This window comes from Salmo trutta, chromosome 12, assembly GCF_901001165.1.
Source record: "Salmo trutta chromosome 12, fSalTru1.1, whole genome shotgun sequence".
Taxonomy (NCBI): domain Eukaryota; kingdom Metazoa; phylum Chordata; class Actinopteri; order Salmoniformes; family Salmonidae; genus Salmo; species Salmo trutta.
In genome coordinates this window covers 32,946,011-32,971,898 of record NC_042968.1, presented here as the reverse complement: position 1 = coordinate 32,971,898, position 25,888 = coordinate 32,946,011, and the positions used below count along the sequence as shown (strand labels likewise).

Genomic DNA, 25,888 nt, shown 5'->3' with positions numbered 1-25,888 from the left:
GTTTAGCAACCTTTTACTACCAGTGTTTAGCAACCTTTTACTACCAGTGTTTAGCAACCTTTTACTACCAGTGTTTAGCAACCTTTTACTACCAGTGTTTAGCAACCTTTTACTACCAGTGTTTAGCAACCTTTTACTACCAGTGTTTAGCAACCTTTTACTACCAGTGTTTAGCAACCTTTTACTACCAGTGTTTAGCAACCTTTTACTACCAGTGTTTAGCAACCTTTTACTACCAGTGATTGGCAAACTACGACACCCTTGACAACTAACTTCCTGAGGGACCTGTCAGCAACGTCCCAGGGAAAGGTGCCGGTCCACGGACCAGAGGTTGAGAAACACTGGTGTAGAGCACTCCTGCAACTCCCCCGACCCTGCCATCTGTTTAGGGTTGTGTACTGTAGGCACAACACAGGAGCAAAATGTTCTGAAACGGAGCACGGGATCAGTTACCTGAACACTTCTGTTTTCTTCTGTTTCCCACTAGGCACTAACTGGTTGAATCAACGTTGTTTCCATGTCATTTTAACAGCAAAGATCTATGTGATGACATTGAATCAACGTGGAAAACTGATTGGATTTGCAAAAAGTGATCAACGTAAAGGATTTCGGGTATAATTGTCTTTTTTCACCTAACTTTTATCCTAAATCCAATGAGATGGTTAGCATGTTTGTTGATTTTACTTTGAGTTCACGTTAGTTGACAGTCAAAACTAGATGTTGAACTGACGTCTGTGTCCAGTGGGTTGTGTGAGAGCAACTGACCCTGTGCATGAACAGGCCCAATAAACCACACACTGAGAACATCATGAGTAGCAAGAGGTGTAGAGGCTCTAGTCTTATGGAGCTCTCCAGAATGTACCCAAATGTGCCTGAAATCAACTGTTTGTCTTCCAATGTCTGTATTCAACATTTGCTCCAAAACATATCATCAGATGCCAAATAAAGATAATTTACTTGTTACTTTCTCTTGATTTCATTCACTTTCTGTGTGCGGAGCATGTTCAGCAGTGAAAAATTCATGTTCAAATGGATAGTTTATTTGCATGGTCTTTTAGGTCAGTGTTTAACAGGATTGACACACAACAAAGATCAATCACACCCCTCTAATTCTGGGAGGGTCTCCCAAACATTCTAGGTAGAGGCAACAAAAGCCTTCTTTCACCTCCCGTCAGTCTCAGTCGACTCACTGTTTCTGAGGCAGCTGGTTCAGTATAAACAGGATATGACTTAGAGTCATGAGAAATAATCAAATTATGGTACATTTCTATTTGCCAACAGAGTGGGTTGCCGTCAGTTTAGCCCTGTGAGTGTGACTGAATAGAGGCCTGTTTGTGGTCCCCTCTCTGCCTTGCCTACTCCCTCCTTCCCTCCTTCCCTCCCTCCCTCCCTCCCCCAGACTGACTGTCTCTCTGTCTGGCCACACCGGTTCACCTCCCTGGCCCAGAACTCCTGGCTGTGTGCTCTTTCTCTCTCCCATTTCTCTCTCTTTCTGTTTGTCTCTCTCACTCTCTCACCAATCACTCACAGTCACTCTGTCTTCCACACCTTCTCTCCCATACTCTCTCTCCAACACACTCTCTCTCTTCCCTTCCTCTCTATCACTATCTGACAATCTCTCTCTTGCCTGTTGCACCCTCTGTTGGTTGTTCCATGAAGCTGATCGGTTGGAAATATTGAGATAGAAACAGAGCCCATTATTGAAAGCATAGGCAACGCCAATGAAGGCTATTCCAAATAAAATACATTTTATTTGTCACATGCGCCGAATACAACAGGTAGACCTTACAGTGAAATGCTTACTTACAAGCCCTTAACCACAATGCAGTTTTCAGAAAATACCTAAAAAAAGACAAGAATAATAAATAATTAAAGAGCAGCAGTAAATAACAATAGCGGGGCTATATACAGGGGTTACCGGTACAGAATCAATGGGTCAATGTGTGGGGGCACAGGTGTCAAAGTAATTGAGCTAATTATGTACATGCAGGTAGGGTTTTAAAGTGGCTATGCATAGATAATAACAGAGAGTAGCAGCAGCATGGGGGGGGGGCAATGCAAATAGTCATGGGTAGCCATTTGATTAGCTGTTCAGGAGTCTTTTGGCTTGGGGGTAGAAGGTGTTTAGAAGCCTCTTGGACCTAGACTTGGCGCTCCGGTACCGCTTGCCGTGTGGTAGTGTAACAGTGTAGGTTCCGTCCCTCTCTTCGCCCCAACCCGGGCTCGAACCAGGGACCCTTGCACACATCAACAACTGACACCTCACGAAGCATCGTTACCCATCGCGCCACAAAAGCCACGGCCCTTGCAACGCAAGGGGAAACCCTACTTCAAGTCTCAGAGCGAGTGACGTCACTGATTGAAATGCTATTAGCGCGCACCACCGCTAACTAACTAGCCATTTCACATCGGTTACACTCACCCCCCCTTTGACCTCCTCCTTTTCCGCAGCAACCAATGATCCGGGTCACGGCACCAATGTAACAGTGTAGGTTCCGTCCCTCTCTTCGCCCCAACCCGGGCTCGAACCAGGGAACCTTGCACACATCAACAACTGACACCCCACGAAGCATCGTTACCCATCGCGCCACAAAAGCCGCGGCCCTTGCAACGCAAGGGGAAACCCTACTTCAAGTCTCAGAGCGAGTGACGTCACTGATTGAAATGCTATTAGCGCGCACCACCGCTAACTAACTAGCCATTTCACATCGGTTACAGTAGCAGAGAGAAAAGTCTATGACTAGGGTGGCTGGAGTCTTTGACAATTTTATGGGTGTGTTCTTGGGCACAGGGACTATGGTGGTCTGCTTGAAACATGTTGGTATTACAGAATCAGACAGGGAGAGGTTGAAAATGTTAGTGAAGATACCTGCCAGTTGGTCAGCACGTGTTCGGAGTACACGTGCTGGTAATCCGTCTGGCCCAGCGGCCTTGTGGATGTTTACCTGTTTAAAGGTCTTACCCACATTGGCTGTGGAGAGCGTGATCGCACAGTCGTCCGGAACAGCTGATGCTCTCATGCATGTTTCAGTGTTGCTTGCCTCGAAGCGAGCATAGAAGTTTTTTAGCTCGTCTGGTGAGCTTGTGTCACTGGGCAGCTCTCGGCTGTGCTTCCCTTTGTAGCCTGTAATAGTTTGCAAGCCCTGCCACATCCGACGAGTGTCGGAGCTGGTGTAGTACGATTCGATCTTAGTCCTGTATTGATGCTTTGCCTGTTTGATGGTTAGTCGGAGGGCATAGGGGGATTTTTTATAAGCTTCCGGGTTAGAGTCCCGCTCCTTGAAAGCGGAAGCTCTACCCTTTAGATCAGTGCGAATGTTGCCTGTAATCCATGGCTTCTGGTTGGGGTATGTACAGTACATACAGTCACTGTGGGGACGACGTCCTCGATGCACTTATTGATAAAGCCAGTGACTGATGTGGTGTACTCCTCAATGCCGTCGGAAGAATCCCGGAACATGTTCCAGTCTGTGATAGCAAAACAGTCCTGTAGTTTAGCATCTGCTTCATCTGACCACTTTTTTATAGACCGAGTCACTGGTGCTTCCTGCTTTAATTTTTGCTTGTAAGCAGGAGGATTAGAGTTATCCTATGGAGGACAAGGGAGAGCTTTGTACGCGTCTCTGTGTGTGGAGTAAAGGTGGTCTGGAATTCTTTTCCCACTGGATGCACATTTAACATGCTGATAAATATTAGGTAAAACTGATTTAAGTTTCCCTGCATTCAAGTCCCCGGGCCACTAGGAGCACTGCCTCTGGGTGAGTGTTTTCCTGTTTGCTTATGGCGGAATACAACTCATTGAGTCCGGTTTTAGGGCCAGCCTCGGTCTGTGATGGTATGTAGACAGCTACAAAAAAAATACAGATGAAAACTCTCTAGGTAGATAGTGTGGTCGACAGCTTATCATGAGATACTCTACCTCAGGCGAGTAAAACCTTGAGACTTCCTTAGATATCGTGCATCAGCTATTGTTTACAAATATGCATAGGCCCCCACCCCGTGTCTTACCAGAGGCTGCTGTTCTGTCCTGCCTATAGAGTGTATAACCCGCCAGCTGTATGTTCTTAATATCATCGACGACTCGGTGAAACATAAGATATTACAGTGTTTAATGTCCCGTTGGTAGGATATATGTGCTTTCAGTTCGTCCCATTTATTTTCCAGCGATTGAACGTTAGCTAGCAGAATGGAAGGCAAGGGCAAATTAGCCACTCGTCACCTGATCCTCACAAGGCCTCCTGATGTCTTTCCACGAAACCTACGTTTCCTTTTCCAGCGAATCACGGGGATCTGGGCCTGGTCTGGTGTCTGTAGTATATCCCTCGCGTCCGACTCATTGAAGAAGAACTCCTCGTCCAATTTGAGGTGAGTAATCCCAGTGCTCATGTCCAGAAGCTCTTTTTGGTCATAAGAGATGGTAGCAGCATTATTATGACCAAAACAAGTTACAAACAACGCAAAAAAACAAACAAAATAGCATGGTTGGTTAAGAGCCAATAAGACGGCAGCCCTCCCCGGCGCCAGAGAAAATACTTCCATTTTAAAGTATTTCTTCTACTTTATTCTATGAGTTTATTGGTGGTTTCATCAATAAATTGAAAACGTGCATACCATCAGCTACTGTGTTGGAGTGTGTGAACAGGCATAAAGCCAAGGTTGGTCATTTACTTCCATCTGCAGTGCTGGAATGTTTGCTCAGGGCTATAATTCATTGTCTTTTTCTTCCTGCGTACCTAAATGGAATTATGTGATCCCTCATTAACCCTTGGGAAGTCCCATGCAGTTTACTTCTATAAAATAGTGAAAACCTTATAGGGGCAATCTGCAGTTTGAACAATAACAAAGCGTTTACCCCACCACTGATTTAGTATACAGCTGAGAGATAGAGCTGGAGAAATGTAACCACTCGCAAACTCATGGACAGAGCTAAGGATTACAAAGACTGACCATCCATTATATCAAAACAATAGTTTTAACTATGTTTTGAGGCTGCAAAGCGTTTGTTTACATGTACATTGTTTACAAACAATGGAGTAAAACATTTTGGGTTCTGATGGGGTGCGACAGTTAAACTAAGCTAATCTACTGTATAAATTATATTTTTCATGAATCAATGGGTAATTATAATTCATTAAAAAGTCTAAAAATGAATGTAGCAACTGCAGATTGCCTCTTTAATCCTTGGTGCTGCCCATGCAAAAACAGGCTTTGCAAAAACTGCCAAGTGTGTCCTCTATCCGTCTAAATGGTTGGAAAACAAGGCAGGGATATAAAGAAATACGTTGTTTCTAGTCGTTTTCTATACTACAATATTAGACATTGTTTCCCAAACACGGATGTTACTCGTCTTTTCTGTCTTCTGCTTTGCATATTGTGTGTGAAGGATTACATTTTTGGATTGAATTGAATGGTTTTAAAAACACAAACAAAAGCCTCTTAAGGTACACTATTTATTTAACAAAAATATCAGCTGAGATCAGCTCCTATGTCATACAGGAAAATGTTTACAAAGAGAGAACAGTAAATGTATACAATACATGAAGTTTAACTAACAATACGCATAATATTACAGTTGAAGCTGAGGTCCGGGTTTAACTACAGGTTCATTCACACATAGTGAGGGATCACATTATAGGCAACAGCAAGATTTAGGTGGGTCCATAATGTACTAAAGTTGTTGACCATTATTGGTCCAAAATGTAAGAATAGTATTCATACATTATATTACAATATAACACTGTGACACATCTATCAACAGTCATAGATATGCATACTGTAAAGATCTGGCTCATGACAGAAGAACTGTGTAGATGTTTTAATACTAACTAGTGTACTTCAATGATAATCTGAGGACAACCACTGGAAATTAGCTCAGGTATGATGGTGCATTGCATCTGACTGTTCATTCAATCTCTAGATTATATCTGTCCCTATCAAATACAGAAATCTCAAGTCCTTGAACGGTGGACTATGACAAATGTTCCTGATCTCATTGACCACAGGCTAGATGCAGTGAGTGTTTGATCCTGTGTGAGAAATGCATGTTCACCATGGTGCTGCTAACCTGCTGGTGTAAATAACAAGGGAGGCTGCTCACAAGGAGGACCATAGTAAACATGTACAGCCACTAAGTACAGACAGATAATTCTCCCAGTTGTTTTAGCAGGCCCCAGCTACATTAGAAATCCTCACACAATGCTACAACTTCACACCATAACACAACCTTCACACCCCAATATAGTAAGTCTAGAATTTCTATTCATGAGATACACCTATTCACTTGTGGATTGTGATCTGTTACCATACTAGAAGAGATGTGAGATATGTACATTTATCACGTCTATGAGATTTACTGCATACCTGCACTGTAGCAGTACACCCCATGCTTCTGGTATGGAGGGGGGAACCCAAAGCTGCGCACCCCTGGTTCCAGGGGGCCACAGTTGCGGCTGGGGTTGGTGACGGGGTAGCGCAGGCTCCCGTCGGCGAGCCATCCGGCATCACAGCGGTTCAGGCCCATAAACCTCCAGGCGACGTAGAGCTGGCCCACCTTGGCTATCTGGGCTCCGTTGCTGAAGCACGCCTGCTGGGCCTCAGTGAGGTTGAGCTTCTGGGGGTGCTGGAGGTAGTAGACCTTACCTGGAGAAGAGAAAGGGAAACTGTGTTGTCTACCCATCCAAATCCAAGCTTAGCATATCAAAGAGTTACACTCTTTGAAAAAAGGTTATCTAGAACCTAAAAATTGTTCTTTGGCTGTCCCCATAGGAGAACCCTTTGAAAAACCCTTTTGGGATCAATGTAGAACCCTTACCACAGAGGATTCTACATGAAACCCAAAAGGGTTCTACCTGGAAACAAAAATGGTTCTACCTGGAACCTAAAAGGGTTCTCCTATTGGGACAGCCAAAGAACCCTTTTGGAACCTTTTTTTCCTAAGAGTGTACACACATCCAGTTACAGTGTTGATCTTTCTCTATGGGATGTACAGAAGTAAAAAAATCTCTCACCTCGGAGGGGGGAGGAGGAGCAAAAGACGTCATAGCGGTGGAGGTGGCGGTGGCGACTACCGTAACTCCTAACCCCGGGGGCGAGGCCGAGTCCCCCACAGGGCCTTCGGGGCTTGGTGATGGGGTACTGCACTGTCCCGTCAGCCAGCCAGCCTGCGTTGCACCAGTTCAGACCCTCCTTCCAGGCCTGGAACAGCTGCTCGAAGGTGGCCAGAGTGGAGTCCTGCTCCTGGCAGACTTGCTGAGCATCATGGTAGGTCAGGTTGTAACGGCCGTGAGGAGGCTGGTAGGGAAACACCACAACTAGAGGGGAGCAAGAGATATGTAATCACTGTAATGTAATTCGATTTTTCAGCCAAACAACAACCCTGCCACTGGAATTGCAATAACGCTGAGGGATAGGACTGGAGCAATGTAACCACAGGTGCAAAGGCAGACAGTCCATGAGATCTAAATGATAGTTTTAACCATGTTTTGAAGCGATACATTGTTTGTTTACAAAGACAATGTGTTACAAACCTTATATTTCCTTAACTAACTTTAAACATCAGCTATCTGAACAGCTAACAGATCGCTGCAGCTGTACACAGCCCATCTGTAAATAGCCCACCCAATCTACCTACCTCATCCCCATATTGTTTTTATTTACTTTTCTGCTCTTGTGCACACCAGTATTTCTACTTGCACATCACCATCTGCTCATCTATCACTCCAGTGTTCATTTGCTAAATTGTAATTACTTCGCTACTATGGACTATTTATTGCCTTACCTCCTCATGTCATTTGCACACACTGTATATAGACTTTCTTTTTTTCTATTGTGTTATTGACTGTACGCTTGTTTATTCCATGTGTAACTCTGTGTTGTTGTTTGTGTCACACTGCTTTGCTTTATCTTGGCCAGGTCGCAGTTGTAAATGAGAACTTGTTCTCAACTAGCTTACCTGGTTAAATAAATAAATAAAATAATGTATTAAAGTTGTTAATAGCAGTGTAATCATGCATTAAAGTTGTTAATAGCAGTGTAATCATGTATTAAAGTTGTTAATAGCAGTGTAATCATGTATTAAAGTTGTTAATAGCAGTGTAATCATGTATTAAAGTTGTTAATAGCAGTGTAATCATGTATTAAAGTTGTTAATAGCAGTGTTGCAATGCTTGAACAGATGGATGCTGAGGTAGAGCAGGACACAAGGTGTTAGACCAGGATTCAATCCCATCCTGGGTTATAGGCATAGGCATTGCACTTTTTAAAGGCAATTTACGATTGAGCCAACATTTACAGTGTTTATCATGAATGGGATCTTCGCAAACGCGGGAACATTGCCTTTAAAAGCCTCAATAACTATAACCCGCAAATGCATTGGATCCCGACCTTAACGTTTTTCTGAACATGTTAAAAACTTCATGGCAAAACATGCTAATTATAATCTGGTGATGTGCTCATTGACGTAAATGAAACATTGCCAAAACTCACAAAGAACTGGACACTTTCACGTTAGAACATTAAAACATAACATTCCACAAAGGTTTCAGACATAGGAATTGTTAGCTGGGTTGTGTGTGAGTCAGAGGAGGCGGATGGGAGGAGCTATAGGAGGATGGGCTCATTGCAATTGGCTGAATGGAATAAATGGAACTGTATCAAACACATCAAACATATGGAAACGACGTTTGACTCTGTTCCATTCATTCCATTACAGTCATTACAATGAGCCCGTCCTCCTATAGCTCCTCCCACCAGCTTCCTCTGGTGTAAGTGTAACGGAGATAAGATCGTGCTGTTAGCTTGATGATAAGATCGTGCTGTTAGCTCGGAGATAAGATCGTGCTGTTAGCTCGGTGATAAGATCGTGCTGTTAGCTCGGAGATAAGATTGTGCTGTTAGCTCGGAGATAAGATCGTGCTGTTAGCTCGGAGATAAGATCGTGCTGTTAGCTCGGAGATAAGATCGTGCTGTTAGCTCGGAGATAAGATCGTGCTGTTAGCTCGGAGATAAGATCGTGCTGTTAGCTCGGAGATAAGATCGTGCTGTTAGCTCAGAGATAAGATCGTGTTGTTAGCTCGGAGATAAGATCGTGCTGTTAGCTCGGAGATAAGATCGTGCTGTTAGCTCGGAGATAAGATCGTGCTGTTAGCTCGGAGATAAGATCGTGCTGTCAGCTCGGTGATAAGATCGTGCTGTTAGCTCGGAGATAAGATCGTGCTGTTAGCTCGGAGATAAGATCGTGCTGTTAGCTCGGAGATAAGATCGTGCTGTTAGCTCGGAGATAAGATCGTGCTGTTAGCTCGGAGATAAGATCGTGCTGTTAGCTCGGAGATAAGATTGTGCTGTTAGCTCGGAGATAAGATCGTGCTGTTAGCTCGGAGATAAGATCATGCTGTTAGCTCGGAGATAAGATCGTGCTGTTAGCTCACTCCGCAGCTTGAAATGTTGCCAATAGTGCCATTGAATTGGATCTTTTTTTTTGTGGCGCAACTGGTTAGTACGTTGTCAAGCAGGGTGGTCACCTGTGTTGGTGAGGCAGAGGGCGCAAGATCAAGTACTGGTAAGTATGTTGTGAGCGAGGAAGCAACACTGCTAAGCCTGGTACATGTGCATGGATTTAATGTTTGAATTGAACTGAACGTTATAAAAACACAAACAAACCAAGTATGCCTCCAAAGTACGAAAAATCATTAACACATGAATTGAAATGTTGACTATTTATTTTACAAAAATAAGTTAGTATACGTGTCCATCATCATCTAAAACCATGTTAAAACCCACCACCTACATAATCAAACCAACCAACCAAGTGAGGTACAGGTCATACAGTATAAAAGATAAGTACTGGTTTTTGAGATAAACATAATAACAGCTTATAAATCATCACAGAACTGGTTATTCTTGATAATTAATTAATTTCTTATTAATTCTGAGTTCAGCTCCTATGTCACACACAAATATGTTTACAAAGAGAGTACAGCAGATAAATACAATACATGAAGTATAAATAAAAATATGCATAATATTGCAATTAAAGCTGAGGTCAGAGTTTAAATACAGATTCATTCATACTTAGTGATGGATCACATTATAGCCTACAGCAAGATTTAGGTGTGTCCAGAATGATTGGTAAAACATATTAATATTATAATATTATTATTATTAAGTATAATATTCATACGTGACATTAGAGGATCAGTCATAGATTAATTAAAGAACACTTCACAGTTTAACCTCATATTTGTTACATCCAGCACCATACCAGTGTCTGCATATGTGAAATTGTTTTGTAGTCAACAAGGGGTGCACTCGTAAATTCACTCTGGAGTGCTAGAGAGCGCTCAGAGTGTGCTCTGGGCGTTCGTAAATTCAGAGAGTTGTCAGATTGTCCATTCGTAAATTCAGAGTGTTTCGCTCTCGGAGCATTCAGAGCGAACACTGGATGCTCTGGCCGAGGAGTAGGGTTGTTCTGAGCGTTCTGGCCTCACAACAGCAGTCAAGCACCCAAGCTAACTGGGTAAAGTTAGCTAGCTTGCTAGCTACTTCCAGACATAAATGAGAGAACACTTCCCTCTGACCATGTTATCCAGAGTGTTGGTGACTGTAACTGTGCTGCTGGCAACAATTTAATTATGCTTTATTGCCGACGTTTACTGACACCGGCCAAAATCAACAGGTGTTGAGAGTTCACAAATTCATCAGTTATTCTGCGCTCTGGCACACTCAGACGAGAGTGCTCTGAAATCGGAGTTGATAGCCAGAGGGAATTTACGAATGCACCCAAGGTAGAAGAAAAGTTTCTGAGAAAATTACGCCCCGTGATGTCACCGGGAGCCATTTTCAAATTAAAACAAGGATTTTTGAAGACTGGAAAGTCATTGTATGAAAGTCTTTGTTTTTATTTGAAAATTACAGACAACATCACTGGGAGTAATTTGGTTACAACCCTTTCTTCCATCTTTTTGACTACAAAACATTGAAACGCTCCATTTCCATATGTAGACTGGTATTGTCCTAGATATAATGAATATGAGGTAAAACTTCTATCCCAATCCAGGGAGAAGTCATTGAACAAAATGTTCCTTTTGTTACAGTGAGTGGCTAACCCTGTGTGGAACATGCATGTTGTTCACCATGGTGCTAACCTGCTTGTCTAAATCACAAGGGAGGCTGACAGACTAGCGAGGACTATAACCCTGAAACACAACCACCAGGCCATCATATCCCAGTATTATTATTTTTTGACAAGCCTTCACCACAATAGAGGCCCTCACACACCATAATTTTACATCATAACACAGCCCTCTCACCATAGCATCTTGAATTTCTATGCATGTCAACATTCATTCATATGGATGGACAGGTCCCCCCTTCCACACGGAACCCCACCAACCCACAGACGGAAACGCACGAGGTGGCTAAAAACAGACCTCCCTCCCATCTTCCACCAGCTTGCTACCTATGGCCCGGCTAGCTGTCTGAATCTCACTGGACCCTCTGATCACTCGGCTATGCATGCCTCTCCTTAATGTCAATATGCCTTGTCCATTGCTGTTCTGGTTAGTGTTTATTGGCTTATTTCACTGTAGAGCCTCTAGCCCTGCTCATTATACCTTATCCAACCTCTCAGTTCCTCCACCCACACATGCTATGACATCTTCTGGTTTCAATGATGTTTCTAGAGACAATATCTCTCTCATAATCACTAAATGCCTAGGTTTACCTCCTCTGTACTCACATCCCACCATACCTTTGTCTGTACATTATACCTTGAAGCTATTTTATCGCCCCCAGAAACCTGCTCCTTTTTCTCTCTATTCTGGACGTCACAGACGACCAATTCTTATAGCTTTTAGCCGTACCCTCATACTCATTCTTCTCTGCTCCTCTGGGGATGTAGAGGTGAATCCAGGCCCTGCAGTGCCTGGCTCCACTCCTACTCCCCAGGCGCTCTCTTTTGATGACTTCTGTAAGCGTAATAGCCTTGGTTTCATGCATGTTAACATTAGAAGCCTCCTCCCTAAGTTTGTTTTATTCACTGCTTTAGCACACTCTGCCAACCCGGATGTCCTAGCTGTGTCTGAATCTTGGCTTAGGAAGTCCACCAAAAACTGTGAAATCTTCATCCCTAACTACAACGTTTTCAGACAAGATAGAACGACCAAAGGGGGCGGTGTTGCAATCTACTGCAGAGATAGCCTGCAGAGTTCTGTCCTGCTATCCAGGTCTGTACCCAAACAATTTGAACTTCTACTTTTAAAAATCCACCTCTCCAAAAACAAGTCTCTCACCGTTGCCGCCTGCTATAGACCCCCCTCGGCCCCTAGCTGTGCTCTGGACACCATATGTGAACTGATTGCCCCCCATCTATCTTCAGAGCTCGTGCTACTAGGCGACCTAAACTGGGACATGCTTAACACCCCAGCCATTCTACAATACAAGCTTGATGCCCTCAATCTCACACAAATTATTAATGAACCCACCAGGTACAACCCCAAAGCCGCAAACACTGGCACCCTCATAGATATCATCCTAACCAATGTGCCCTCTAATTACACCTCTGCTGTTTTCAACCAAGATCTCAGCGATCACTGCCTCATTGCCTGCACCCGTAATGGGTCAGCGGTCAAACGACCTCCACTCATCACTGTCAAACGCTCCCTGAAAGATTTCAACGAGCAAGCCTTTCTAATCGACCTGGCCCTGGTATCCTGGAAGGATATTGACCTCATCCCGTCAGTAGAGGATGCCTGGTTATTTTTTAAAAAGGCCTTCCTCTCCATCTTAAATAAGCATGCCCCTTTCAAGAAATTTAGAACCAGGAACAGATATAGCCCTTGGTTCTCCCCAGACCTGACTGCCCTTAACCAACACAAAAATATCCTGTGGCGTTCTGCATTAGCATCGAACTGCCCCCGCGATATGCAACTTTTTAGGGAAGTTAGAAACCAATACACACAGGCAGTTAGAAACGCCAAGGCTAGCTTTTTCAAACAGAAATTTGCTTTGTGCAACTCCAACTCTAAAAAGTTCTGGGACATTGTAAAGTCCATGGAGAATAAGAACACCTCCTCCCAACTGCCCACTGCACTGAGGATAGGAAACTCTGTCACCACCGATAAGCCCACTATAATTGAGAATTTCAATAAGCATTTTTCTACGGCTGGCCATGCTTTCCACCTAACTACCCCTACTGAATTCAACAGCACTGCACCCCCCACAGCTACTCGCCCAAGCCTCCCCCATTTCTCCTTCTCCCAAATCCATTCAGCTGATGTTCTGAAAGAGCTGCAAAATCTGGACCCCTACAAATCAGCTGGGCTTGACAATCTGGACCCTTTCTTTCTAAAATTATCTGCTGAAATTATTGCAACCCCTATTACTAGCCTGTTCAACCTCTCTTTCGTGTCGTCTGAGATTCCCATAGATTGGAAAGCAGCTGCTGTCATCCCCCTCTTCAAAGGAGGTGACACTCTTGACCCAAATTGCTACAGACCTATATCCATCCTACCCTGCCTTTCTAAGGTCTTCGAAAGCCAAGTCAACAAACAGATTACCGACTATTTTGAATCGCACCGCACCCTCTCCGCTATGCAATCTGGTTTCAGAGCTGGTCATGGGTGCACCTCAGCCACGCTCAAGGTCCTAAACGACATCGTAACCGCCATCGATAAGAAACAATACTGTGCTGCCGTATTCATTGACCTGGCCAAAGCTTTTGACTCTGTTAATCACCACATCCTCATCGGTAGACTTAGTAGCCTTGGTTTCTCAAACGATTGCGTCGCCTGGTTCACCAACTACTTCTCTGACAGAGTTCAGTGTGTCAAATCGGAGGGCCTACTGTCTGGACCTCTGGCAGTCTCTATGGGGGTACCACAGGGTTCAATTCTTGGGCCAACTCTTTTCTCTGTATACATAAATGATGTCGCTCTTGCTGCTGGTGAATCTCTGATCCACCTCTACGCAGACGACACCATTCTGTATACTTCTGGCCCTTCTTTGGACACTGTGTTAACAACCCTCCAGATGAGCTTCAATGCCATTCAACTCTCCTTCCGTGGTCTCCAACTGCTCCTAAACACAAGTAAAACTAAATGCATGCTCTTCAACCGATCGCTGCCTGCACCTGCCCGCCCATCCAGCATAACTTCTCTGGACGGTTCTAACTTAGAATTTGTGGACAACTACAAATACCTAGGTGTCTGGCTAGACTGTAAACTCTCCTTCCAGACTCACATCAATCATCTCCAATCCAAAGTGAAATCTAGAATTGGCTTCCTATTTCGCAACAAAGCATCCTTCACTCATGCTGCCAAACATACCCTCGTAAAACTGACCATCCTACCAATCCTCGACTTCGGCGATGTCATTTACAAAATAGCCTCCAATACCCTACTCAACAAGCTGGATGCAGTCTATCACAGTGCCATCCGTTTTGTCACCAAAGCCCCATATACAACCCACCACTGCGACCTGTATGCTCTCGTTGGCTGGCCTTCACTTCATAATCGTCGCCAAACACATTGGCTCCAGGTCATCTACAAGACCCTGCTAGGTAAAGTCCCCCCTTATCTCCGCTCACTGGTCACCATAGCAGCACCCACCTGTAGCACGCGCTCCAGCAGGTATATCTCTCTGGTCACCCCTAAAGCCAACTCCTCCTTTGGTCGTCTCTCCTTCCAGTTCTCTGCTGCCAATGACTGGAACGAACTACAAAAATCTCTGAAACTGGAAACACTTATCTCCCTCACTAGCTTTAAGCACCAGCTGTCAGAGCAGCTCACAGATCACTGCACCTGTACATAGCCCATCTATAATTTAGCCCAAACTACTACCTCTTCCCCTACTGTATTTATTTATTTTATTTATTTTGCTCCTTTGCACCATATTATTTATATTTGAACTTTGAACTTTCTTCAAACTACAAATCTACCATTCCAGTGTTTTTCTTGCTATACTTTATTTACTTTGCCACCATGGCATTTTTTTGCCTTTACCTCCCTTATCTCACATCATTTGCTCACATTGTATATAGTCTTATTTTTTTCTACTGTATTATTGACTGTATGTTGTTTACTCCATGTGTAACTCTGTGTTGTTGTATGTTGTCGAACTGCTTTGCTTTATCTTGGCCAGGTCGCAATTGTAAATGAGAACTTGTTCTCAACTTGCCTACCTGGTTAAATAAAGGTGAAATAAATAAATAAAATATGGATTTCGTTTTGTTCCCCTACCTACTACGAGATGTAAATGGTATGACCTAAGGGTGGTATGTACTTTTATCACGAATATCAGATTTACCGCGTACCTGCACTGTAGCAGTACACTCCGTGCTTGTGGTGCGGTGGGGCAAACCCAAAGCTGCGCACCCCTGGTTCCATGGGGCCACAGTTGCGGCGGGGGTTGGTGATGGGGTAGCGCAGGCTCCCGTCAGCAAGCCATCCGGCATCACAGCGGTCCAGGCCCATGAACTTCCAGGCGGCGTAGAGCTGGCCCACCTTGGCTATCTGGGCCCCGTCGTTGAGGCACGCCTGCTGGGCCTCAGTGAGGTTGAGCTTCTGGGGGTGCTGGAGGTAGTAGACCTTACCTGGAGAAGAGGACATGGCAGAGACCGGAGGTGTATAAAGGTGATCAATTCAAAGTTATGCATCTAAAGGAGCTCACTGAAAGTTCACCACAAAATGAAAGTTACAGTAAGAGTCAATTGCAGATTTCTTCAAATGCATATAACATAATGTTACACAATAGATGGACTGTGCTTGACTCTAGTTGTAGGGTGAATTATCTCTATATCTGCACCTGTATAGTGTATGTACCTGTATAGTGTGTGTACCTGTATGGTGTGTACCTGTATGGTGTGTGTACCTGTATAGTGTTTGTACCTGTATAGTGTGTACCTGTATAGTGTTTGTACCTGTATAGTGTGTACCTGTATGGTGTAGAGGTCAACTGATTATTATTTTTCAACGCCGATACCGATACCGATTATTGGAGGACCAAAAAAGCCGCTACCGATTAATCGGCCGTTTTTAAAAATGTATTTGTAATAAAGACAATTACAACAATACTGAATGAACACTTATTTTAACTTAATAAAATACATCAATAAAATCAATTTAGCCTCAAATAAATAATGAAACATGTTTAATTTGGTTTAAATAATGCAAAAACAAAGTGTTGGAGAAGAAAGTAAAAGTGCAATATGTGCCATGTAAGAAAGCTAACGTTTAAGTTCCTTGCTCAGAACATGAGAACATATGAAAGCTGGTGGTTCCTATTAACATGAGTCTTCAATATTCCCAGGTAAGAAGTTTTAGGTTGTAGTTATTATAGGAATTATAGGACTATTTCTCTCTATACGATTTGTATTTCATATACCTTTGACTATTGGATGTTCTTATAGGCACTTTAGTACTGCCAGTGTAACAGTATAGCTTCCGTCCCTCTCCTCGCTCCTACCTGGGCTCGAACCAGGAACACATCGACAACAGCCACCCTCGAAGCAGCGTTACCCATGCAAAGCAAGGGGAACAACTACTCCAAGTCTCTGAGCGAGTGACGTTTGAAACGCTATTAGCGCGCACCCGCTAACTAGCTAGTCATTTCACATCGGTTACACCAGCCTAATCTTGGGAGTTGATAGGCTTGAAGTCATAAACAGCACAATGCTTGAAGCACAGCGAAGAGCTGCTGGCAAAACACACGAAGGTGCTGTTTGAATGAATGCTTACGAGTCTGCTGCTGCCTACCACTGCTCAGTCAGACTGCTCCATCAAATAATAGACTTAATTATAATATAATAAACACACAGAAATATGAGCCATAGGTCATTAATATGGTCGAATCCGGAAACTATCATCTCGAAAACAAAACGTTTTTCCTTTCAGTGAAATACAGAACCGTTCCGTATTTTATCTAACGGGTGGTATCCCTAAGTCTAAATATTCCTGTTACATTGAACAACCTTCAATGTTATGTCATAATTACGTAAAATTCTGGCAAATTAGTTCGCAACGAGCCAGGCGTCCCAAACTGTTGCATATACCCTGACTCTGCGTGCAATGAACGCAAGAGAAATGACACAATTTCACCTGGTTAATATTGCCTGCTAACCTGGATTTCTTTTAGCTAAATATGCTGGTTTAAAAATATATACTTCTGTGTATTGATTTTAAGAAAGGCATTGATGTTTATGGTTAGGTACAGTCGTGCAACGATTGTGCTTTTTTTCGCAAATGCGCTTTTGTTAAATCATCCCCCGTTTGGTGAAGTCGGCTGTCTTTGTTAGGAAGAAATAGTCTTCACAGTTCGCAACGAGCCAGGCGGCCCAAACTGCTGCATATACCCTGACTCTGTTGCAAGAGAAGTGACACATTTTCCCTAGTTTAAAGAAATTCATGTTAGCAGGCAATATTAACTAAATATGCAGGTTTAAAAATATATACTTGTGTATTGATTTTAAGAAAGGAATTGATGTTTATGGTTAGGTACACGTTGGAGCAACGTGTACCTAAGCGATTATATGCAACGCAGGACAGGCTAGATAAACTAGTAATATCATCAACCATGTGTAGTTAACTAGTGATTATGATTGATTGATTGTTTTTTATAAGATAGGTTTAATGCTAGCTAGCAACTTACCTTGGCTTCTTACTGCATTCGCGTAACAGGCAGGCTCCTCGTGGAGTGCAATGTAAAGCAGGTGGTTTGCGCGTTGGACTAGTTAACCGTAAGGTTGCAAGATTGAATCCCCGAGCTGACAAGGTAAAAATCTGTCGTTCTGCCCCTGAACAAGGCAGTTAACCCACCGTTCCTAGGCCGTCATTGAAAATAAGAATGTGTTCTTAACTGACTTGCCTAGTTAAATAAAGGTGTAAAAATTATATATATTTTTTAAATAACGGCCAAATTGACGTCCCAAAAATACCGATTTCCGATTGTTATGAAAACTTGAAATCGGCCCAAATTAATCGGCCATTCCGATTAATCGGTCGACCTCTAGTATGGTGTGTACCTGTATAGTGTGTACCTGTATAGTGTGTGTACCTGTATAGTGTGTGTACCTGTATAGTGTGCGTACCTGTATAGTGTGCGTACCTGTATAGTGTATGTACCTGTATGGTGTGTACCTGTATAGTGTGTGTGTGTGTGTGTGTGTGTGTGTGTGTGTGTGTGTCTCACCTCGGAGGGAGGAGGAGAAACAGAAGACGTCGTATCGGTGGAGGTGGCGGTGGCGTCTACCGTAACTCCTAACCCCAGGGGCGAGGCCGAGTCCCCCACAGGGGCTCCGGGGCTTGGTGATTGGGTACTGCACTGTCCCGTCAGCCAGCCAGCCTGCGTTGCACCAGTCCAGCCCATCCTCCCAGGCCTGGAACAACTGCTCGAAGGTGGCCAGAGTGGAGTCCTGCTCCTGGCAGACTTGCTGAGCATCATGGTAGGTCAGGTTGTAACGGCCGTGAGGAGGCTGGTAGGGAAATACCACACCTGGAGGGGAGCAAGAGATATGTAATGACTTTAAAGGCATAATCCTTCATTAGTTTCTCAGCCAAACAGCAGCCTTACTTGGTTAGCCTAACTTAGTTGAAGCTGAGAGATGGGGCTGGACCAATGTAACACTTCCACCCATAGAGGGAACTGTAGATGTAGTGCATGACAGTACATGACATCAATAAGATGGGGTAAGGCAGATGAACAGTACTAAGCACGTACATTATATTTTTCAAGAATCAATGGATAGGCTATATAATATTTAATTATTTTAAATGACCACATAATAGCTGTAAATATTGCAGATTGCACCTTTAATGTGTGTGAGTACAGTAGTGATGGGAGGGGCTGGATGGCACTCACAAATGAGGTTGTTATACGGCACTATAATATAGTCTACCTCGTAGCTCGAGGTCGACAGTGGCGCTCTTGTCCTCCAGCCCGTCGATGACCTCACAGCGGTAACGACCCGTGTCATTGAGCTGGAGTTCAGTCATGACCAGCGAAGCATCTCCTGGTGAGTCCTGTCTGAGATACACCCGGTCCCTGAGAGATAAATAGAGGACTTTGTTATCATCAATGTGTTCAACAGGTGTATAAACATTTTTGTGCAGGCAAACTCAAAATTATCCATTGTATCACAACAGTTGTGTGAAATGCATTTTTCCTCATATATACAGCCCAGAGTGTCAGTGGTGTAAAGTAACAAAATAAAAATACTTTGAAGTACTACCTACGTAGTTTTTGGGGTATCTGCACTTTAGTTGAATATTCATATGTTTGTCAACTTTAACTTCACTTAATTCCTAAAGAAAATACACTTTTTATTCCCATACATTTTTCCTGACAACCCAAAGTGCTTGTTACATTGAAACGCTCAGGCAGGACAGCAAAAAGTGTCCAATTCACACACTTATCAATATAACACACAATCACCCCCATGTCTGCTCATGTTGCGTTGGCCAATTGTGTCTGAGTTTTGGAGTGTGCCCCTGGCTGTCTTTAAATCTTTAAATCAAGAATCTGACAGTCAGGTTTGCTTAATATAAGGAATTGAATTTAAAGCATTCACATTGACTTTTGATACTTATGTATATTTAAGACCAGATACTTTTGGACTTTTACTGGGTGGCTTACATTTTTTACTTGAGTCATTTACAACCTCATGCTAATCACATTAACCTACGTTAGCTCAAACGTCCTGCAGGGGACCCACCAATCCTGAAAAAGTTTTAAGATAGCTTTACTTTTACTCAAGTATGACAATTGGGTACTTTTTTCACCTCTGCCGAGTGTGAATTAAGCCTTTTTTTATTTAACCTTTATTTATACAGTGAAGTCCCATTTCGACAGATGTCTCTTTGCGAGGAAGCCCTGAATTCACAAAAATGCAGGAAAAGAAATGCAAGGTACATAATAAGGAATTTGTGACACAATTATAACAATGAAAGAATGATAGTATAGAAATTAAAGGAATACAACATTTTAAAAAATGAACTATAAAAATCAAAGGTGGGAGCATAAGAACTACAGTATAGAAATAAAAACACTCACTATACACAAATGATCTTAATGGTTTTAGAATGAACGGGACTGCATCAAGAATAGAGTACCTGAAATCCCCAAAGCTGTGAATGCGGGGCCCGATGGCCACTAGAACGTCTGTCTCATGGCCCCCCATGACGGGCAGCCAGGACCACTTCACCCGCACCCTCCTGGGGGAGCTCAACTCTGGCTCGTACCAGTATCGGCAGGATAGGGTTGCGTTACTCCCCCGCAAAGCGAACATAGAGGGCTGGGAGGAGTCCACATGGAGCTTTACACCGTTAAAGTGGACTAGAAAGGAAAATACACCCAAAACAGCAGTTAGTCAGACTTCATTTGGGTCTGTGCAAACTCCTCAGAGAGTTTGAATTGATAAGCCATTTATGGGTCGTGTTCATTAGGCACCAAAGGCCTGAAAGAGGAAGGAACTACCTGGACTTGTTCAATAAGACAGGCTCACTATCGTTTTCAATTGCAAAACATTTATGTGTATGTTACATGGAAGGTGGATGCATTGCCCCTACCTAAGGCATGTACTCATGTTCAACTCTTCATTCATAAAACATAAGTGTATGCTCCTACTCTCTCCATTGCCGTTTCCGTTGAGAATGTCTTGGTAGAAGAATCTGTTGGAGTATCCGAGGGCGGGCAAGCAGGAGAGGAGCAGCTGCAGCAATATCGCCAGCAGTGGGAGAGGGTGAGCCACCATCATCCTTGTCACTGAAGCACAGAGGATACAAGCAAATATAAGGCTCTGGGGTACAAGTATAGTGTCTTTAGCCTAATTCTAATACTCTCCCTTCTCCCCGAAGTGTGCACTTGTTCACCCCTCATGGATATAAAAGGACTGGACTGATATCTGTCCAGCCAATTCAACCACCATTTCAATTATTTTAAATCCTTGAGTGGGAACAAACCAGTGCACAATGCAGGGAGAAGGTGCACAATGCAGGGAGAAGGTGCACAATGCAGGGAGAAGGTGCACAATGCAGGGAGAAGGTGCACAATGCAGGGAGAAGGTGCTCATTGCAGGGAGAAGGTGCACAAATAGAGTTGGGATGGTGTCTTGACTGGACCCCCTTCCCAGTGGTTCCCATATGGTGAGACGGGACCCAGAGGAGGGTCACAGATAATTCCCTCTGGGTCGCGGCTAAAGACTGGGGCCTGTTCACACATATTGATTTAGATTATGTGGTGGGTCTAAGAAAAAAAATGTTAAGAGCTGTAAAGGGTGTGGGAACCACTGACTTTGACTGACCCCAATCTCAGCCCCCTGACCTTTCTCCACAGCTAGTGCTATCTGGGATCCTTGGGATCTCCCTACCCTAAACCCTAACCCTAAACGTAGCCCTTACCCTAACCATAAACATAAACCTTACCTAAAGATAACCCTAACCTTATCTTAACCATTTAACATTTAAACGTCAAGGATCCCAGTTAGCACTAGCCTCTCTCTCCCCTGCTGTTGGCCTATCTCCCTAGCCCTAATACTGTTACGTTCCACTTGCATATTAACAGTAGTCGTATCTATAAACTGCCAATAGGTGGCAGTATCATATGTTTTGTATGGCAAATCTGCAACTCACAAAAGATTTAAGAAAAAATTAGAAGTTTATGTCACTGTTTGAGCATTGCAATGGTTGTAGATTAACATTTTTGTTTTGTTTTATTTACTAAGTAGTAAACTTTGGCTCCTAGTGAAAAGCTGATGTGAAAACAACATCTTAATTTAGCAATAATTTGTCTGTGCTCTTGCTCCAGATGTCTGTGCTTCTGACAGTCTAGTTAATGAGGGTGAATACGGGAACTAAATGCATAATACAATTAAATCCATCTAAAACATTTGACTGCAGTTCTTTTCCCTGAATACTAGATCTGAAAGGCAATTCAATTTCATGTCTATAGTCTTTTTTCCTGTTCATTTCTCAGAGGTTTGCCATGGGGTGGAGGGTAGGGGTTGTTGTGTTTGGAGGTTATTACATTTCAATGTGTTATGTGTTTTACAGATTATTTAAAAAACAAAAACATTTGGTTACAAAAAAAACAGTACTCAAAATATTCAATAGGCAACAATAAATGTGTTTTGATTCAACATCTCAATTAGACTTCTTGATCTTAATAGTCTTTGATTATAACATAGAAACCTATAGAGGCTATATGCACCGTAATAGTCAATTTCCCAGGAAGTCGGTAAGGAATATGATACTGTCTCCTGTTCTGCACACCTGCCATTACTTACACATAGCGACGATTCCAGTAAAACAACTTATCAAACTACGTAGCGACGATACGAGTAATACAATTTATCAACCTGAATAAGAATAATCTTTTTCAACCTGACACCGTTAATTTGTCATCTGTTTTATGATATTCTTCATGTGGTGATTATTATTTACTTACAGTTTTACAACTAGCTGGTACAATGCCGCGTGACTTTTCTTCTTCGAGTTTTATTAAACCCAAAAATATTATATAAAAGAAAAGGGAGAGATGCAGCTTCTTATGGATGTTCAGCAGAAAAAAATGGTAAGTATGCGTAGTTCTTGGACCGTCCTCAAAAAAGGTACCCGCTGTGGTTATAGTGGCACTATGGATTCTGACCGCAATGATGACACAAAAACCATACCCAAGTACTTGGCTTCAAAAGAATATATGAAAATAATCTACAAGTTTTCCCAAAAACCTTAAGTAATTTACGGTTGTGTGAATTTATTAGAAACAAAGCAAAGCCGATCCATCTGACCATTTGCTTTCATTATAAACGGATCCAATGCATAATTGCCAGGTCAGCAGAAATAATGACTGACATGCTCTAATACACTGCATGAATTGAGTCACTTTCCCCAGAGTCTCTAAAACTTTAAAGGGGCAATCTGCGATTGCTACATACATTTGTTGACTTTTAAATAATGATATATAGAGTGAGCTCCAAAAGTATTAGGACAGTGACACCTTTTTGTTGTTTTGGCTATGTACTGCAGAACTTTGGATTTTCGATGATACAATGACTATGAGGTTAAAGTGCAGACTGTCAGCTTTAACTTGAGGGTATTTCCATCCATATCGGGTGAACCGTTTATAAATAACAGCACGTTTTCGACATAGTCCCCCATTTTAGGGGATCAAAAGCATTTTGACAAATTAATTTACAGTATATGTGGATTACATTTCTCAAAAGTGTAGTATTTGGTCCCATATTCCTAGCACGTAATGACTACATCAAGCTTGTGACTTTAGAAATTTGTTGGATGCATTTGCTGTTTGTTTTGGTTGTGTTTACGATTATTTTATATAGAAAGTAATGGTAAATAACATATTGCATCATTTTGGAGTCACTTTCATTGTAAACAAGAATAGAATATGTTTCTAAACACTTCTACATTCATGTGGATGCTACAATGATTACAGATAATCATGAATGAATCGTGAATAAATATTAGTGCATGCACAAATATCACCCCCCTACCTCCTACCCCCAAATGCTAACCTCCCCTGTTATTGTAATGATGAGAGGTTAGCAAGTCTTGGGGATATCATATTTGTGCATCTGTAACTTTCTCACTCATCATTATTCACCATTCAGGATTATCCGTAATCATGGTAACATCCATATTAATGTAGAAGTGTTTAGAAACATATTCTATTCTTATTTACAATACAAGTGACTACAAAATGACACAATACATTATTTACCATTCATTTCTATTAGGCACAAAATAATCGTAAACACAAGCAAAATAAACAGCAAATGCATCCAACTAATTTGTGAAGTCACAATCTTAATGTAGTCATTGTGTGCTATGAATATGAGACCAAATACTTAACTTTTTACTACTTTAGCACACATAAGTGAATTTTGGTCTCCTAAAATGTGGGGACTATGTACAAAAAGTGCTGTAATTTTTTTTATGGTTCACCTGATAGGGATGAAAATACCCTTAAAGTTGACAGTCTGCATTTTAACCTCATAGTCCAGAGCCAAAACAACAAAAAATGTGTCACAGTCCCAACACTGTACCTATTGACTACTGAAGAATATAACTTAGAAATGCCTCCTGAGTTTAGTTCAACTATTGCACCCCCATCAGAACCCAAAATGAAAATGTAAGCTTGTTTTACTTACTCACTTTCTGTTGACTTCTGCCTGCTGTGTAGTTATGGGGCCCCTCTCATTACAGAATCCCTATCTTCTATCACAACCCCAACCATAACAAATGAGCTCATCAGATGCATGGAGCACTCAGCAGATGTTATTCATCCCAGATGCATGGAGCACTCCAGCTGGCAACTGTTGTTTCTATGTGCAACCTTTGCTTTTACGGTGCACTTGCACTGTGTCCACATACACGTGTTCGTGCACATACACAGACATGGGCACACATACACACGCAGGCACACACACACTCTCTGTCTCTCCTCTTGCCAAACACACTCACACACACACACTTGTTTTAAAATCCTTGTGTGGACCAAACAGTTGATTCCCATTCGAAATATGTGTGTGTGTGCATCCGCTTGCTCCCCATCTGAAACAGTTGGAAACTCTTTGTGCATACATTGCCTTCAGAAAGTATTCATGACTTATTCCACATTTTGTTGTGTTACAGCCTGAATTTTTATCACCCATCTACAAACAATACCCCATTATGACAGTGAAAACATGTTTATAGAAATGTTAGCAAATTTATTGAAAATTAAATACAGAAATATCTAATTTACATTAGTATTCACACCCCTATGACACTCCAAATTGAGCTCAGGTGCATCCAATTTCCTTTGATTATCCTTGAGACATCACTACAACTTGATTGGAGTCCACCTGTGGCCAATTCAGTTGTTTGGTCATGATTAAATAAGGTCCCACAGTTGACAGTCAGAGCAGAAATTATACCATGAAGTCCAAGGAACTGTCCGTAGATCTGCGAGATATAATTGGGGAAGGGTATAAAACAATTTCTAGAATGTTGAAAGTTTACAAGAGCACAGTGGTCTCTATCATGGGGAAATTGAAAGTATGGAACTACCCAGACTCTGCCTAGAGCTGGGCGTCCAACCAAACTGAGCAACCGGGCAAGAAGGACCTTGGTCAGTGAGGTGATCAAGAACCAAATGACCACTCTGACAGAACTACAGAGTTCCTTGGCTGAGATGGGAGAACCTGCCAGAAGGACAACAGTCTCTACAGCCCTTCTCCAATCTGGGCTTTATGGGAGAGTGGCCAGACAGAAGCCACTCCTGAGAAAAATGCACATGACAGCACACCTGGAGTTTGCAAAAAGGCACCTGTAAGACAGAGCATAAGCAAAAGATTCTGTGGTCTGATGAGACAAAATGTAACCTTTTGCCCTGAATGGAAAGTGTTATGTCTGGAGAAAACCAGGCACAGCTCATCACCCGTCTAACATCATCCCTACCATGAAGCATGGTGGTGGAAGCGTTTCAGCGGCAGGGACTGGGAGACTGGTAAGGATAAAGGGAACAATGAATGGAGCAAAATTCAGGCAAATCCTTGATGAGAACCTGCTTTAGAGTGCAAAAGACCTTAGACCAGGGGTGAAGATTTACATTCCAATAGGAAAATGACCCCAAGCATACAGCCAAAGCAATGCTGGAATTTCTTCTTCAGAAGAATGTGAAAGTCCTTGAGTGGCCCAGCCAAAGCCCAGACTTGAGTCACATTGAAAATCTGTGGAAAGACTTGAAGATTGCTGTTCATAGCCACTCCACATCTAATTTAACAGAGCTTGAGAAAATCTGCAAGGAGGAATGGGAAAAAATCCCCAAATCCAGATGTGCAAAGCTGATACTGACATACCCAAGATGACTCAAAGCCGTAATCGGACCAAAGGTGCTTCTA

At 42.6% G+C, this 25,888-nt stretch overlaps 1 protein-coding gene across 4 annotated transcripts; it reads right to left on the bottom strand.

Moving 5' to 3' along the window:
• Positions 1–5,436: 5,436 nt before the first annotated feature.
• Positions 5,437–24,365, bottom strand: LOC115203373 (hyaluronan and proteoglycan link protein 3-like). Of its 4 annotated transcripts, none has more exons than XM_029768019.1 (8): positions 24,155–24,365; positions 20,556–20,751; positions 20,100–20,322; positions 18,887–19,032; positions 18,181–18,483; positions 15,308–15,586; positions 7,008–7,310; positions 5,437–6,639 (listed from the first exon to the last, which is right to left on the bottom strand). In XM_029768019.1, exons 3-8 carry the CDS (start codon positions 20,273–20,275, stop codon positions 6,350–6,352), a joined length of 1,497 nt encoding a protein of 498 aa, XP_029623879.1. In that variant the 5' UTR covers positions 20,276–20,322; positions 20,556–20,751; positions 24,155–24,365; the 3' UTR covers positions 5,437–6,349. The 4 variants fall into 4 exon arrangements, with proteins under 4 accessions (XP_029623879.1, XP_029623876.1, XP_029623877.1 ...); XM_029768016.1 differs by having other exon boundaries at positions 20,614–20,751; XM_029768017.1 differs by having other exon boundaries at positions 20,614–20,751; positions 24,159–24,344.
• Positions 24,366–25,888: the final 1,523 nt, after the last annotated feature.